Source organism: Myripristis murdjan, chromosome 15, assembly GCF_902150065.1.
Source record: "Myripristis murdjan chromosome 15, fMyrMur1.1, whole genome shotgun sequence".
Lineage (NCBI taxonomy): Eukaryota > Metazoa > Chordata > Actinopteri > Holocentriformes > Holocentridae > Myripristis > Myripristis murdjan.
The window spans coordinates 873,955-890,419 of NC_043994.1; the positions used below are offsets into that span (position 1 = coordinate 873,955).

General features: G+C 38.1%; 1 protein-coding gene across 5 annotated transcripts in view; it reads right to left on the minus strand.

Moving 5' to 3' along the window:
* Positions 1–16,465, minus strand: part of vps8 (VPS8 subunit of CORVET complex) — a 75,894-nt gene that overhangs the window by 12,695 nt on the left and 46,734 nt on the right. For all 5 annotated transcript variants that reach the window (XM_030070009.1, XM_030070007.1, XM_030070011.1 and 2 more), the window contains 13 exons: positions 15,814–15,933; positions 14,463–14,519; positions 11,811–11,893; positions 11,577–11,661; positions 11,366–11,464; positions 10,727–10,816; positions 9,131–9,177; positions 8,869–9,013; positions 8,137–8,226; positions 7,832–8,005; positions 7,081–7,162; positions 4,658–4,740; positions 219–299 (listed from right to left, as the gene is read on the minus strand). In XM_030070009.1, coding sequence (XP_029925869.1) covers positions 219–299; positions 4,658–4,740; positions 7,081–7,162; positions 7,832–8,005; positions 8,137–8,226; positions 8,869–9,013; positions 9,131–9,177; positions 10,727–10,816; positions 11,366–11,464; positions 11,577–11,661; positions 11,811–11,893; positions 14,463–14,519; positions 15,814–15,933 — 1,236 coding nt within the window. The remainder of the gene's footprint in view (positions 1–218; positions 300–4,657; positions 4,741–7,080; positions 7,163–7,831; positions 8,006–8,136; positions 8,227–8,868; positions 9,014–9,130; positions 9,178–10,726; positions 10,817–11,365; positions 11,465–11,576; positions 11,662–11,810; positions 11,894–14,462; positions 14,520–15,813; positions 15,934–16,465) is intronic.

A 16,465-nucleotide genomic window follows, 5' to 3' on the forward strand; every position in this document is an offset into this window, starting at 1 on the left:
TTTAAGACGATTTGCTTCTTTTCAGACACGGGTATCCAAAGATCATGAGGTGTGTGAGAGAGAGGGAATACATATATAATTTAGAGAAAGTATGTATTAATTAGCAGCTAATAAAGTGCTTCAGAAACGCTACATTACAGGCAAGCTAAATAATGTATACTGGTGTGCTAAATATTGTATACAATTGTGTATGTGTGCAGGCACACATAGATACACACCTGTTCGTAGTTAAAAGTCTCCAGCATGCCGAGAATGAGGCCTTGGATCTCAGCCAACTTCCCTTTCCCATAAACTGGATCCTATTATATGCAACCATACATGCACACGCACACGAACACGCACACACACACACACACACACACACAGACAAAAACACTTGCAGAATTTAGACTCTGCAAAGGAAGAGTGGATGTTCATAGGCATCACTGAAGAACTGCCACTCTAAATTTGTATTTAACAAAATAAAGATTATATTTAGCTAGGAATTTTCATTTTGATCTTTCATGTCACTTTGTGAAATACGTGCCAACAAATAGTTTTCCATTTTCTTTTGTTAAACTACTAAATTTTAAAAAATTTTCACTTATCAAACAGAACAGGACAGACAATAATATACAAATCATTAATTTTCACTGGTGAAGTGCATGCCAGATTGCCAGTCATTAAAGGGACAGCTCACCCATTACAAGAAAAAAAAAAGAAAGAAAAAAGATATTATTTCACTTCCCCCCAGCTGTTGTGTAGGACAGTAGTGGTGCTCTCTTCCTCTCAGTGTTACTGAGTGCTGGATACTGGCTGGATGCTCCAAATGCTAACTGTTAGCCTCCTGCTTTGAGGTGGACTTTTTAAAAATAACATCCTTAACTGACTTAAATTTTTAAATAAACAAAGTTTGGGTTTGATGATATGTTACAGAATATTTAAAGCTAGAAATAAAAACAAACAAAAACAAACAAAAATTCTATGTGCTCAACGGTGGCTGGCAGGTGCTTGAGAGGTTCATGAAATGTGTGCTATAAAAGGGAGAGAGGGAACAGAAAAGCTAGCCAAGGAGCAAGCTACTTCAATAAAGAAACTAATAATAGCAGTGATGGCTACCACTCCTCTGGCTCCTCCTTTCTTAGAAAATTATTACCCACTCTTCAAAGTAGGGCCCGACCGATTTATCGGTTGATTATAGCCATTAGAGAATAATCGGTAATTGGCCAAAAGTTTGCCTAGCGGTTTGCCCCCATGTTAAGTTTATAACTAGTTTGGGAAATAAACAATAACTCAATAAGTTTCTCATTTCCCATGGCGTGCCTCGTTGTGTCTGTCACGCTTGACGGATATGTTAGCAAGCTAAAGTTAGGATAACTTAGTTTAAATATCACCTTGCTAAGCACTTTAACAGAGTCAGTGGCAGCACAATAAACGTAACAGTAACGTTACAGTACCTCAAAGTAATGTTACGCTCACTCAGGCAGCTGCATGCTACTACACCAGATAAGACCGGAGCAAATTAGGATAACACGTCATCGCCGTGCAAAAACCGTTATGGGCTGCATTTATTTACAGCAGCACATGGACTGTGTTTTTTAACTGATGGCGTTGAGGAGGAAAAAGCGTTTCTGGTCCAAGTTATAACTTCATGGAGGAAAGAAACATCAGAGAGGCACATTTCAAATCATGTTTTACCAGAGACTTTTATGACGCTCTTTATCTACCTACCAATTACCTACAGATAATAATTCAATAAATACACTCACTGACCACTTCATTACACTGTGCAATGTAATGCACACCAATAACAGGCCTACCATGAATTCTACTTTAATAAATGTATTACTTTGTAAATGTTGACGCTGTCAGAGAGACTTCTTTATGTTTACTGAGATGATAGTGGGTGTTGCTGTTGGTGTGCAGAGCAGTATGTAAGTGGGGTTGACAAAATATCAGACACCTCAATATGATGCTCCTCACACCAACACCCCTACCAGCTCAATAATAACCATAAAGAAGAATTATCAGCTTTTTTACAGTCAACAACATTTTTTTTTTTTTTTTAGAACTTTTTATTTAGATTTTTTTTTTCATTGAACAGTATCTGAGACAAGATCAGTGATGTAAAAAAAAAAAAAAAAAAAAAGTACAAAGCACAAACAGGATAAACAAATAGACAAACAAAAGTAAATTAAAATAAAAAAAAAATACATAAATAGGTAACTAAATAAATAAATAAATGAATAAATGATAAGATAATAAATAGAAAAGAAGGCAAATTCACATCGTGTCAGGGTCCATTTCCATTACTTAAAGAACAGCCTCAACAACCTAAATAGTTCACATTAATAGGTATTTTCTGACCATGCTCCACCTCCGATCAAAAAGGTCCATTTTCAACTGTAATGATGCAGTCATTTTTTCCATGAGATACACCTGTCTCAACCTCTGCTTCCATTCAGCCACAGTCAGTGATTTAACATTCTTCCAGTTTGCTGTTACACTTTTCTTGGCAACCAATAATAAAATATGCAAAATATATCTTTGGTCAGCAGTGAAAAGGTCGACCGGTATAACACCAAGCAAATAAAACAGCACGTTTGAGGGAATTTCTCTTTTCATAATTTTCTCAATTTCGTCTTTAATATTTTTCCAGTATTCAAAAATAACTGGACAATCCCAGAATATGTGTGTATGATCACCTATTTTACCGCATTGTCTCCAGCATAGCGCAGCTGAGGGATCTTCAACAAAATTTGAAACAGCCAAAGGGGTGTGAAAAAATCTGATTTTGAGTTTCCAGTCAAATTCCTTCCACTGCTGACTGCTGATACCTTTATGACTGCTGTTAGAAAGATTATCCCAAAGTTCATTTTCTATTATAGTGTTAGATTCCAATTCCCACTTCTCCTTAATATTATAGGTATTCTCACATAAGTCCGATGAAAGTCTTTTATAGAGGTAAGAGATATGTTTACGTAGTGGGAGACGTTTTTCCAAAATTCCAATAAAATATTGTTCTATACTATTTGGGAGTTTGCCAATTCGCTCTTTGTCTTTATGATTTATAATATAGTGCCTAATTTGCAAATATCTGTAAAAATCATTAGAGGGAAGATCAAATTGTTCCTGAAGCTGGGTAAAAGACTTTAAGTGTGTTTCTTCAAATAATTGATTAAAGATAATGAGACCTTTAGGCGCCCATCTCCTAAAACCATGGTCTGAAACCGAAGGTGGAAAATCAATATTACCCACTATGGGCATAGCTCGGGAAATAGATCCACTATCTTTAAACATCTTTTTAACTTCCGCCCAAACCTTTATAGTATGTTTTACCCATTCATTTCCAATCTTCATTTTATTGACATGTTTCAAATCCACAAAGGGTAAGACCGATAATGGTGCGCCCTTAACTTCACCCTGTTCTATTTGAGCCCACTTTGTCTCCTCGTCTCCACTGATCCAACCCACAATCGCTGTTAGCTGAGCTGCCCAGTAGTAAAATTTCAAATTCGGCAGTGCCAGACCTCCTTTGTTTTTAGGCAAATTAAGTATTTTAAGTCTAATTCTGGGTCTTTTATGTTGCCATATAAATTGAGAGATTAATTTGTTTAACATGTTAAAAATGGAGGTTGGAACTCTTATGGGCAGTGACTGAAATAAAAACAGGAGACGAGGAAGCAGATTCATCTGTACTGTTTCGACTCTGCCGAACAGAGATAGGGGAAGGACTTCCCAGCGTGTCAGATCACTCCTTATTTGTTTAATTATATTATTATAGTTTGCTTCAAAAAGTTTTGTGGTTTGAGGAGTTATAGTAATTCCTAAATACCTAAACCCTAGTTTCGACCAGTGAAATGATACTGTCTCGTTAAGTTGATTTGGCCACATCCCTGATATCATCATTGCTTCTGATTTATTCTGGTTAATTTTATATCCAGAGATATCTCCATAATCTTTCAGACACTGCATGAGTCGAGGTATTGTAGTAATAGGATGTTTTATAAAGAGCAGGACATCATCCGCAAAGAGGGAAATTTTGTGAATTCTCCCCCCACCGTCCTCAATCCCCTCAATCAGAATGTCCTGTCGTATGGCCTCCGCCAGAAGCTCGATGCTAAGAATAAAGAGGACGGGGGAAAGAGAATCTCCCTGTCTTACTCCTCTCTCTACATCAGTCAACAACATTTTAAAAGTAATAAGTTTAGTCTAATGAAGTGGCCAGGAGTCTACATATGGAGGACTAAACGGGACAGAATGAAATAAATAAATACATCTTTAAATAAATACTTAAAAGTGTCATTAATTAATTAAAATGGGAATTAAATAAATAACAACAACAACACTTGAAAAAGTGCATTAAACCTTGTTTGAGTGAATTTAGGTGAGGATTTTTAAAGAACGCAAGCGGAGAGATTTTCACCCAATGATAAGAGCTAATAGCTAGCATTGGGTTGATCTAGCCAGTAGTCATGCATCAAGAACAATGACAGGCCATAGCATAACTACAACCCTATATACCACTGAGGGGATAAGGGGATATCAACTTTTTTAAAATGGGCGAACTGTGCCCTTAAAAAAAAAAATCAGTGAACTTCATGTTCAATTACTGAATTAAAACAATTTCAATTTTAAAACAATATTTGGCTCACACAGATACACAGAGGGTTATTACCTGCAGTATTCGCTGGATGATGGCAGGTAGAGGAATAAAGCCGCTCATACTGTTGAGAACCTTCATTGTCAGCTCTTTCAATGCTGATACACACACACACACACACACACACACACACACACACACACACACACACACACACACACACACACACACACACACACACACACGGTTGGGGTATATTCATAGTTGACATTAAAACTTATGCACAAGTAGTACAGACTTTAAAAAAAATAAAAATAAAAATAAAAATAAAAATATCAAGCTGGTCTAAAATTTACAGAGTCACCCTAAAAAGGGTGACTCTGTGTATCCACATCCTGATCCTGCCATCCTACACAGAATGTGCTGTGTCAAGTGGTTGGTTGGTAGATAGATAGATACAGTGGATTCAGAAAGTATTCAGACCCACTTCACTTTTTTCACTTTTGCTATGTTGCAGTCTGATGCTACAATCCTTTAAATTCATTCATTTTTCTCTCATTAATCCACACTCAGTACCCTATAATTACAAAGTGGAAACAGAATTGTAGAATTTTTTGTAAATTTATTTAACAGAAAAAACTGAAATATCACACTGAAGTATTCAGACCCTTTACTCAGTACTTAGTTGAAGCACCTTTGGCAGCGATTACAGCCTTCAGTCTTTTTGGGTATGACACAACAAGCTTTGCACACCTGGATCAGGGGATTTTCTGCCATTCTTCTTTGCAAATCCTCTCAAGCTCGGTCAGGTTGGATGGGGACTGTCGGTGGACAGCCATGTTCAGGTCTCTCCAGAGATGTTGGATAGAGTTCAAGTCAGGGCTCTGGCTGGGCCACTCTAGGACATTCACAGAGTTGTCCCTAAGCCACTCCTGTGTTGTCTTGGCTGTGTGCTTAGGGTCACTGTCATGTTGGAAGGTGAACCTGTCTCCACACAGGATCTCTGGAGCTCAGTCAGAGTGACCATCGGGTTCTTGGTAACCTTTCTTACTAAGGCCCTTCTCCCATGATTGCTCAGTTTGGCCGGGCGACCAGCTCTTGGAAGAGTCCTGGTTGTGCCAAACTTCTTCCATTTGAGAATGAAGGAGGCCACTGTGTTCTTGGGAACCTTCAGTGCAGCAGATTTTTTTGTAGCCTTCCCCAGATCTGTACCTTGCAGCAATCCTGTCTCTGAGCTCTGCAGGCAGTTCCTTTGACCTCATGTCTTGGTTTTTGCTCTGATATGCATTGTCAGCTGTGAGGCCTTCTATAGAGAGGTGTGTGCCTTTCCAAATCATGTCCAATCAATTTAATATTGCACAGGTGAACTCTAATCAAGGTGTAGACACATCTCAGCAACCATCAAGAGAAATGAGAGGCACCTGAGCTAAATTTCAAGTGTTGTTGCAAAGGGTCTGAATAATTATGTAAATTTGAGTTATTCCTTTTTAATAAATTTGCAAAACTTCCTACAATTCTGTTTTCACTTTGTCATTATGGGGTACTGAGTGCAGATTAATGAGAGAAAAAATGAATTTAAGACTGTAGCATCAGACTGCCACATAACAAAAGTGAAAAAAGTGAAGGGGGTCTGAATACTTTCTGAATGCACTGTAGATAGATAGATAGATAGATGATAGATAGATAGATAAATAGATAGATAGATAGATAGATAGATAGATAGATGGACAGACAGAAGGATAGATAGACAGACAGATAGATAAATAGTCCTTTATTGTCAATGCAACAAGTACAATGATGGCAACACAATGGCAATCTATCAGTGCAAAAACACTGCATTAATAAATAGTATAAAGAGTTAAAAAACAGGCATAAAGACACCCATACACACAATAACAAGAAGAGATATTGCACAATGAACTTTTTTATTTGCAGCAGAGCAGCTGGAGAACCATGCAGAGATGCAGTAGCTCAATGCACTCTCGATGGAGCAGCAATAGAAGGACAGCAACAGTTAGACCCTCAGGGAATGGAAAAATTGCTCTCCCTTCTTAACAACTGATAGCTTTTTTGTAATGGAATTGTTGATAGACATTTTCTGCCAATACTACCTTTCAAGTCAAATTTCATGCTCCTGAAAAACGCTTAAATTTTTTTTTTTTTTTCAGTTAGCTTACACAACTACCTTATACAGACCTAGAGGATTTGGAGATGAATTTATTACTATGCCTGTTACAAACATATGTTACAACACCTCTTTTCACAATGCTGCTTTTTAGTCCAGGGTCCCTTGCCACTAAATTGTCAGTGTGTGATTGTTGTGCACCCAGAGGAGGTTGCCATAATAAATTGCAGCTCTCCAAAAATCTCTACGATCACAAGAACCCTGATTGGACCCTCTTACTTATGTGTGTTTACCCTTACTTTCGTGTGTGTATATGTGTGTGTGTGTGTGTGTGTGTGTGTGTGTGTGTGTATGTATGTTTGTATGTGTTTACCTTCAGATTTGTGTTTGGCGCTGGGTCCCTTTAGTAGTTTCTGAGGAGCCATCATGGCCTCTAATAAAGGAAACCACAGAACCTAGAAAAGACAGAGATGTGTGAGGAGGAGGGTCCTTCAAAGCACTGCTATAACGTATAAGGGTGGGGGGGGGGGGGTATAAGTTAAACATCAACAAGAGAATGTCAGTAAGCCATAAATTCTATTTCAACATGTCTGTTTATATTAAAAAAAAAAAAAATCCAACATTTCTTTTTTGTGTCAACAATGTCAGTGGAATATCAATAGACATTTCACTGTATATAAATAAATCATGTCTGATCAACTGTCAAACAATTTTAGTTTACACATAGAATTGAAGTAGAGAAGTGCATATACACTACTCACAAAAAGTCAGGGATATTTGGCTTTTGGGTGAAATTTACGGAAAATGTAAAAAGTTCACGCTACAGTGATATTATATCATGAAAGTAGGGCATTTAAGTAGAAGCATACACTGGTGATTTCCTCATCTCAAACAATTTATTGAAACAAAAGCCAACAACAGTGGTGGGTATACCACAACAAAAAATGTCAGTGTCAATAACCCCTCAGTGGCTTCTGAAAGTCACTATGGGCTTCACACACACATTGACACAGACACAGACACAGACACAGACACACAGACACACAGACACACAGACACACAGACACACACACACACACACACACACACACACACACACACACACACACACACACAATAACTACCTCTCTCTGCTTCTGGTTGAGGTTCTGAGAGGTCCGATGACACAAAGAAACAATTTCAGTAAGTGAATCTTCCACTCTCCTCAGCATCAACTCTCCTTCCTCCTCCAAAGTTGTTCCATCTCTTTCTCCCTGCTCACTTTCGACAGTGAGCAGACTCAGTTTTTCCTTTAGTGTCTTCAGAGAGAGATGATGACATTGATAGGGAGGAGAAAAGGGTATAATTGACATTATAACAGTTTATTATGAATATTATCAAGTTCAATGTGAGCAGTTCCAGTGTCTGTGTGTGTGTTCATTTGAACTACCTTCAGCAGAACAGTGAAAGCTCCATGTGCATCTCCTTTTCTCTCCAGCAAATAGGCTGTAGCCTCACTGTGGTGGTACTGCTTTGTTATCTACAAAGAAGCAAAGACGGAGGAACAATGCCTCAGTAAAATAATTTCAAAAATAAAACAACACAACATCCCCTGTTGGAAAAAAATATCTATGTCTATTGAACTACTAACTGAATGTAAAGAGACACCAACACCAGCAGAGGAACTGGCACAAAGCTGACTACATCACTGACAATAAACCGACGCAGTGACACAAGCTGACAAACAGCTTGAATCTGATTGCACCGTGGGAGACATAAGAGTGACTTACATAAATCATTTCTGAAAAATCAAAAAATCAAAAGAAAACTCAGAATTATTATGAAAACACGATAAATTTGAAATAAAATTGCAAGAAAATTACCATACAAACTACACCAGAAATTTGTAAAGAAAAAAAAAATACCCCCCCAAAAATTAAAAATATAAAGAAATGAGATTAATTTTGCTACCAGCGTGACATAAAACTTTCCAAACTTAAAGCTCACCAAAAGGCTTCTAGGTTTCAAAGGGTTAATTAAAAAACACACAATAAAACAGTAACACAAACCTGTTGATTTCCTTTTATGTTATAAATAAATACAATGCATTCAGAAAGTATTCAGACCCCTTCACTTGTATAAAGTGAAGGGGTCTGAAGGGGGAACAAATAGAACACAGTACCTGTATGGCCTCCTCCAGTCTGTACTGCTGGGAGCTCTGGAGGAAACTCTGGAGCTGCTGGGGCGCAAAGCGGCACAGCAATCCCACCTGAAGCTCATGGAGTTCAGGTTCCAGAGTCAGGACAGTACCGGAATGATAGCCTTCCCTGGAGGTGAGGATTTGAGTGAGAGGAGGGAAAGGGAGGAGAGGAGAAGCAATAAATTAGCAGCAGCATAAACATTAGATTAGATGCATATACAGCACACACACATAGTCCCCTTACCTTGGTTCCAGGAGACAGCTGAGGAATGTGAACAGTAGCTGGTCATCCTGGGGAGAGAGGGAGAGAGAATTTAGAATTGGCAGAATATCTCTGGACTATCAGAGACAGAAAGCAGGCTCAGTCACTACCAACCGGCCATCGAAAAAGGATGACAGGCAAAATCACGGCAACCGAAAGAAAACAGAGTGTGAGGTCACCGTTGGACAGGTGAGGCTGAGACAGAGATGCACTTCCTCTTACAATGTGAAAAATTCAATGAAATAATGACCATTTACCTTGACAAGTTCAAATGTGTAATTTCAGATTTCAAAGAGGTTAATGAGCTCTCCAAATGAAAAACAGGGCAGTACGTACTGCCCGATATGTATTAACATGTCACAACCTGAGGGACAGTGAGTGACCTAGACATACACAGCACACACTAGGTATGTACCCAAACCTGAATACGATATTTGAAGGTACACAAATAATGCTTTGATCCCGAATAGTTTTTCTGTTCCAAGTTTCTCCTCATTATTCAGAAGCTTTTCTCTAAAGAAAAAAAAAAAAACGTTATTCAGTAGACCCAAGCCCCCAGGGACAACACCGAGCGTTGAAGCCAATTTTACATAGTGGCCAAACGTGGAATTGCAGCATCACGTGATGCACTGCAGCCCAAAAAGCATTTTTCTCAAAGACAATAACGGGAAAAGAGGCGGCTATAAAATGGTGGATACATTTTTTTGAGTGTCACAACCCCCACGAAATGACTCGTTTCACTAGCAGAATTTGATCCATTCAGTCCAATTACGTTTGGAAAGTCTAGTAGAGCCGCAGAATTAAATTATTTTATTCCTGTTCTAGTTAGCCGAGAGCTAAAGCGGAAGTTAGCCGGCTAGCTTGGTGGAAGTCTCTAAGTGCGCCCACTTCCGGTTTCTTCCCGAATCCGAATAATGAATCCGAAGTTTTTTTAAAACCCTGAATCCGAACCCGAATAAAAAAAGTGCAATGGCTGTACACCCCTAGCACGCACACGCACATACACACACACACACACACACACACGGGATCTACTATATACATGTAATTAATAAATCTTAATCCAAATGTTGTTGTAATATTTTAATGCATTGCTTAATGTTTCAATGCACTGTTATTGTGTACTGTCCAAATATTTGAACAGTCTGTACTTTGAATTGTTGAACTGTTGTTGTAACTTGTAACTTTCATGCCAAAAAAGCCTTTCAATTAAAAAATGTGGTGGGGTGGTAATTATCAGATTATCAGTATGAAAAAACATTACTATAGAAAAGAAACCACCAAATGCCAAATTAACCTTTGTTATGGGTCTATTTCAGGTATTGGTTCAGTTACTGCTTGAGCAACTCCAACCTGAGGCAAGCACACAGATGTTCTTCAGAAAATGTAGCCTTTTCAGTTTTGTCCCCTCGTCATTTGTATTGATTAGGTATTGATGGCTGATGTTTGAGGGAAAGGAGAAGAGTCCCTGATCGTCTTGGCTGTGTTCTTGCTTAACAGACAACGCTAAAGAATGTGATGTTTTGATTCACTAGCCCAGACCTGCTAACCTTGAAGAACTTTTATGAGTGAACTCACCTGGAGCTGAGAGATGATTGGTCGCACCTCCTCCAAGAAGTGAAATGACACCAGGTCAGCTGACTTGTTGGGGTCAAGAGCCACTAGTTCCTGAAAAAAATCAACATATGTTCAAGAGTGTGTGTTTATACATACATCATTAGCCAATGAGGTGTACATTCTATAACAAAATGTACACAAACAAGATAGACATTTTAAGCCATGCCACGTACTGTAAGCATGCCAGCTAGATCTCTCGGTGTAATGGACTGAGTAACTGACTGATGCCTTCTACTGAGCCAGTTGAAAACAAAAAGTAAAGAAAAAAGTGTGTTTTATGATGGAAACAGTTGATGTCATGTGCTTATTATTATCCATTGTCAGAATAAATATTCTGAATTTGCATATAAAGCAGCTTCCAGGTCTTTTCTTGGTTAAAATATTTTGGCTCAATAGTTTGACTGCTTACTTTTTGGCAGTGTGCATAACATGTCTTTACCTAACCTAAAATTATTCTTAACATTATCATGGTACAGGTTCTCTATTTGTCATTTCTAACAAAATTAAAAGAAGAAAATATCTCCAACAACAGAGTGAAAAGACTGACATTGTATGTATGTTTGTGTGTGTGTGTGTGTGTGTGTGTGTGTCTGCACTGACTTGTATGTGCTGCAGTGTTTTGTCCCACACTGTTTTTTTCTCCTCAGAGGTATAGCCAGGCATGGACAGCAGGTTGTGAATGTAGCTGAAGATCTCCTCCTGATACACAAACAAACACAGAAAGACATATACAGTATATACGGCATGGGTCAACCAATGCAAAAATGTGAAGAATACAAGTACATTTTCATTGAGTGTGTATGTGTGTTACCTTTCTGAGAGGGTCTCTCAGGTAGCAGTCAATGATCCTGTCATACAGGTGTTTCTTCTCATAGAGAAATTCACAGATCTGGTAGCTGAAGGCCGAGAGAGAGGGATGACCAACCAAGTACAGCATGGGGTGTGTGTGTGTGTGTGTGTGTGTGTGTGTGTGTGTGTGTGTGTGTGTGTATGTGTGTGTGTGTGTGTGTGAAAGCCTCCTTACGCTGTTCGATCAGATACTCACAACTGGGCCTTCTCTACCAGAGCCAATAGCCGTCCTTCATCAAATTGGACCACTCCCCCCACTTGGAGCAGCTCCAGCAGCACCTACACCAGTCAGACCAGTCACATCACTTCACCCAGCCAATAACAGGCAGCAAGCGTGTCTACAGCTATATGTATGCATGTGTTTGTTGTTCATGTAAACAAGCTTCTAAACCACAACTAGAAAACAAATCTTTGACAAATCTTTGCTCGCCATAATGCAAAATATTGGACAAAAAATAACATTTAAGTATTTTAGTCTTTTAGTTTAGTTTAGTTAGTCATTTCTGAGATTATTCACTACATCAATTATTTGGCACCACAGATCTACTAGTTATGCCACAAAAACTTTATATGATGATGTTTTGCTTTAAAGGATACTTCAGCCATGCTGCATCATTTTTATATCAAGTATGCATTGTGTGCTGCCTTCAATCTTCAACGAAGAACCTTGAACTCACACTCAATTGGCTCTCCCTACAATCCAGAATGCATTACCATTGGTTGCAATTTGTTTTTAAATGTTTCTTTTTCAACTATCCCATGTACCTAAAGCACCTAAGAACCTAAAGGCCTTTAAATTTAAAGCCCCATTGGACTGGAACCACTTGCCCAATTCACTTCGCTCCAGTTATTCCTTGTATATTTTTAGGACATTATTATTTGCTCATCTCAAGACAACTTGTTCTTGCTTTTGATTTTGTATTACTTCCCAACTTATGAATTGTGAGGTGTGGGTCAGCCTGTGTTGTATTTTGTGTTTGTGTTTGTATTTCTGTTGATATGCTGTATTTTCTGTTGTACAGTTGATGTACCTAAATGTTAGGGACCCCCTCGAAAACGAGATGCGACATCTCAAGGGGTTTATCCCTTTAATAAAATTCTTGTAAGCTTTGCAGTTAACTCATATTCCAAAAATGCTCATCATCTGTGATCCAATGGAAAAAATTGGGGCCGTAATTTTATGATTTTACAACAGTAAAATTCAATCAAAAGTGCATGCTTCATGTCCATGCACCAGAGGATTTTGCTGAAGTGGTCTTCGCAGAGAGATTTGAGTGAAAATGTGTGTGTGTTTGCAAAATAGTGAGCATACAACTGGATACCAGAGGCTTGAGTTATACAGCACGACAAATATGAGCTTTTTAAACAGAACTTGTTGTAAAATCATAAAATTAGAGCCCAATTTTTTCCCCATTGGGTCAGATATGGCTATAATTTTTGGAATATGAGTTTACCATGACGGCTTGTGAGCAGAGCTTTCTTTGAGGGGGACTGAAGGCTACACACTGTGAGAACCTGGTGCAAAAATTATGCATTATGGGTTAAGTATCCCTTTAAGCTCAAACATGACATGCCTCCAAAATGGTATGAACATTTTCATATATTTATATTTATGTTATTTTTCTACTTATTTATTTTTTTCATTTTCCTACTTCAATATTACAATAAAAAGAAAGAAAAAAAATTAAAAACACAAACACCACTGACTATAAAAGATAGATACACCAGTTTAAACAAAACATCCACACAGTATCATACAGTACATTTTAGTGTTGCCAACTCACTTTGCCAAAACCAGCATATTTACCTCTAAATTGTATGATTTTGCAATATTGCAACCCCAATATCAAAATGCTTACTGTTCTCAACCAGTCCATGCTTGCATGTATGTATATCTGTGTGTGAATCCAGCAACTCACCGGCATACACACATGCAACTCTTACAGAAGGAAGAGACGGCTATTTCTACAGACTTGAGAAGAAAGACAGTTCTGTTTATTTGCCTGTGGTCCATATTATTATTATTTGTCATTTAGTTGCTTTTGTTTTTACTCATGCTATTTCTAATGGCAGTGGGTATGGCGGTGGGCGTCGGTGATCCCAAAGAGGCATATCACCTCTGAACAGATTCACGTAATGTGGCAAAACTATGTGGAAAGCTTGGTCAAAGGACAAGGAAAATCTGATGAACCTTTCACCCCACCTGGCAGAAAGGCTTTGTTGTTAGTGGGTATGGCCTATCACAGAGAAGTGCAGATGTCCAGCAACAGAAATACTCCCTTTACCCCCAAACAGCAACAAAAATTCTCAGTATCAGGTTGTTGTTTCAGACAGTGATGGAGCTGTGTTCGACCTCTGCATAAAGACCTTTTCCTACTGTGTTAAAGTACTATCATTTATTTGACAACTGTATGGGTTTTGAATATTCATGATTCAAGACAAGCAGGAAATACCAAAAAATCACAAAGAATTTGTCGTTTTCTAGTCATTCACTACAGTAGACTGGCCTCTTGTGTTCCCATGGTTTATATACTGAGCGTAAGGTCAAGCTGATATCCCAAACTTACTGCATTTACTTCAAACTATGCAGAATAAACCAAATAAGCAAAATGTAGTATTATTTATAGTTAGAGCCACTGTCAACTTAAGCCTGAGTGTTAAGGGTCACGTGTACATGCATGTGTGCATCTATGTGGAGAGTTGCTGCTAATACAAAACATATATACACACATGTAGATACATACATGCAAAAATAGAGATATAGTAAAGAATCACATGTTTGTGTGGCTAATTTTTCAGGGGCAAATTCTACCCCATTACAGTGTGTGTGTGTGTGTTTTTCACTAACCTGTTGTCTCTCTGTGTGTCGAGATTCATCATCTGGGCTACACAAAAATTCCAGAACCTAAAGAACCAATCACAAAAAAGGTGAGGAGAAATGGTGCTTGAGGTCGGTTATCATTATAAATGAGACACACTCTGTATACAAACTACTGCTAAACTGATCATCAATGCAAATATACATGCTAATTTTGGGCAATGCGTCTGGGCCAAACGCTTCAAAAAGAGGCTGCAGCCATGTTTTTATAGCTGCGGATATCTTTTTAAGTTGCTGGTGAAGTGCATGAAGCAAATGTCCACTTGTTTCTATCAGATTCAAAAAATGACAACAGTGTTCACAGGATAGGGTTGCAGGCCTGCACTCATTTGGGCCATAGGTGGCACTATAGATCGAATTGTAATGTTTGTTAACAATAACTTCCAAGTAGAGAAATTTTGCCCGGAATATGGTAATTGTTGTATCTTTAGTTCATGGATACAGTTATAGTTCATAAAAACGTATATATACAGTTAAAATGGTTAACATTAAAATGTGAATTCATTTTGTTGTGACATTAAGAATTAAAAATTGTGTGCAGTATTGATACAGACCACAAGGTGGCAGTCATGTATAGTCAACAGATGAAATTGACAAATCTAAGTTGTAAAAACAAAGAAGAAAATACAGAAGAAAACAAATAAATATAGAAGTTGCTGGCAGAAGATGTAAACGTTGCAATGCCGTGCTTTATAAGTTAAATGATGCACAGTAGTTCAGTAAAAATGCTGAACGGCAGAAAGTGATGTTCCGGACACTACATTTAAGTCCCATCAGTAATATGATGTTAATGGTATGGTTATGGTTATCTTGACTAAAGTCTCTTAGCTGAGGAGTCATCTAACACCAAACTGAAAAGAGATTTGTTTGTTCAAGCTTTGAGCATGTTGGCTCTTGCGTTACAGATTGTTTTAAGGCAGCAGCAGAAAGAAGAAGCAGAAGAAGAAGCAGAAGCTGAAACAGAAGAAGAGGAAGAAGGATTTCAGCTGTATGGGCTGAATTACATAACGTTATTCTGGAACAAATACCTTTGTTGGCAGAAATATTTGATTTGAACACTCATGAAATGGTGATGAAACAGAGATTCCTTTTTTGATTTTTTTTTTTTTTAAATCAAAGAAATCAAAGATGTACCTTTCTGGCCAGAAAGATGTACAATAGCCATCGACCCAGTAAGCAAATTACAAATATTACAGTCATAAAGCACATGCAAGAAAACACAATAGCAGACAATATGACAACAGAAACAGCAGCAACTACAGTTTACTCCAGCCAGTGAGATAGCTGTGGTCAAATACTCTTGATATGTTGGGATATGTACCTGGTCAAAGAGTTTCCTGTTTACAAATAATGTGTTGTCTGGCTTGGCCAACTGGCGAGCAAGGAACGTGAAGAGCCCGCCCACCTGAGAGGGAGTAAAGTCAGGGTTGTCCACCATGATCTAGAGAAGCAGCAAGAGACATGTTAATAACCCAGGTAAGGCAAAACATTCAGTTTTCTTAAAAAAAAAGCCTACTGTTTCTGTCCTCCAGCCATGGTGATCATAGGGGGTTGGCGCTCTCTTCCAAAATCAATGACTGTATCTTTTGTTTTAGTGACATTCACCTTCACCTATTTTGATTTCTTCTATTTTTATTATTGATATTTATTTTCATGTAGGATTCCACCAGTTGACAAAGAACTCCACAACAGGAGAGACAGGATGTATCTCTCCTCCTTCCCCTTTTCAGCAAACTTACAATGATACAGTCAACTGTGGATTTGATAATGTGCCTGTCCGGATACTGACACCTAGAATCATTGGTATACAAAATATACAGCTGGAAGAGGACAAATCTAGTGGAGGACAATCACATCACTAAAAAAACATTAATATTTACTCTACAGGGCTTGTATGTAAAAAAAAAAAAAATCAACAATCCAATTCACAGCACTAAAATCAAGTTTAAAAGAGGACAGTAGCTTCCTGACAA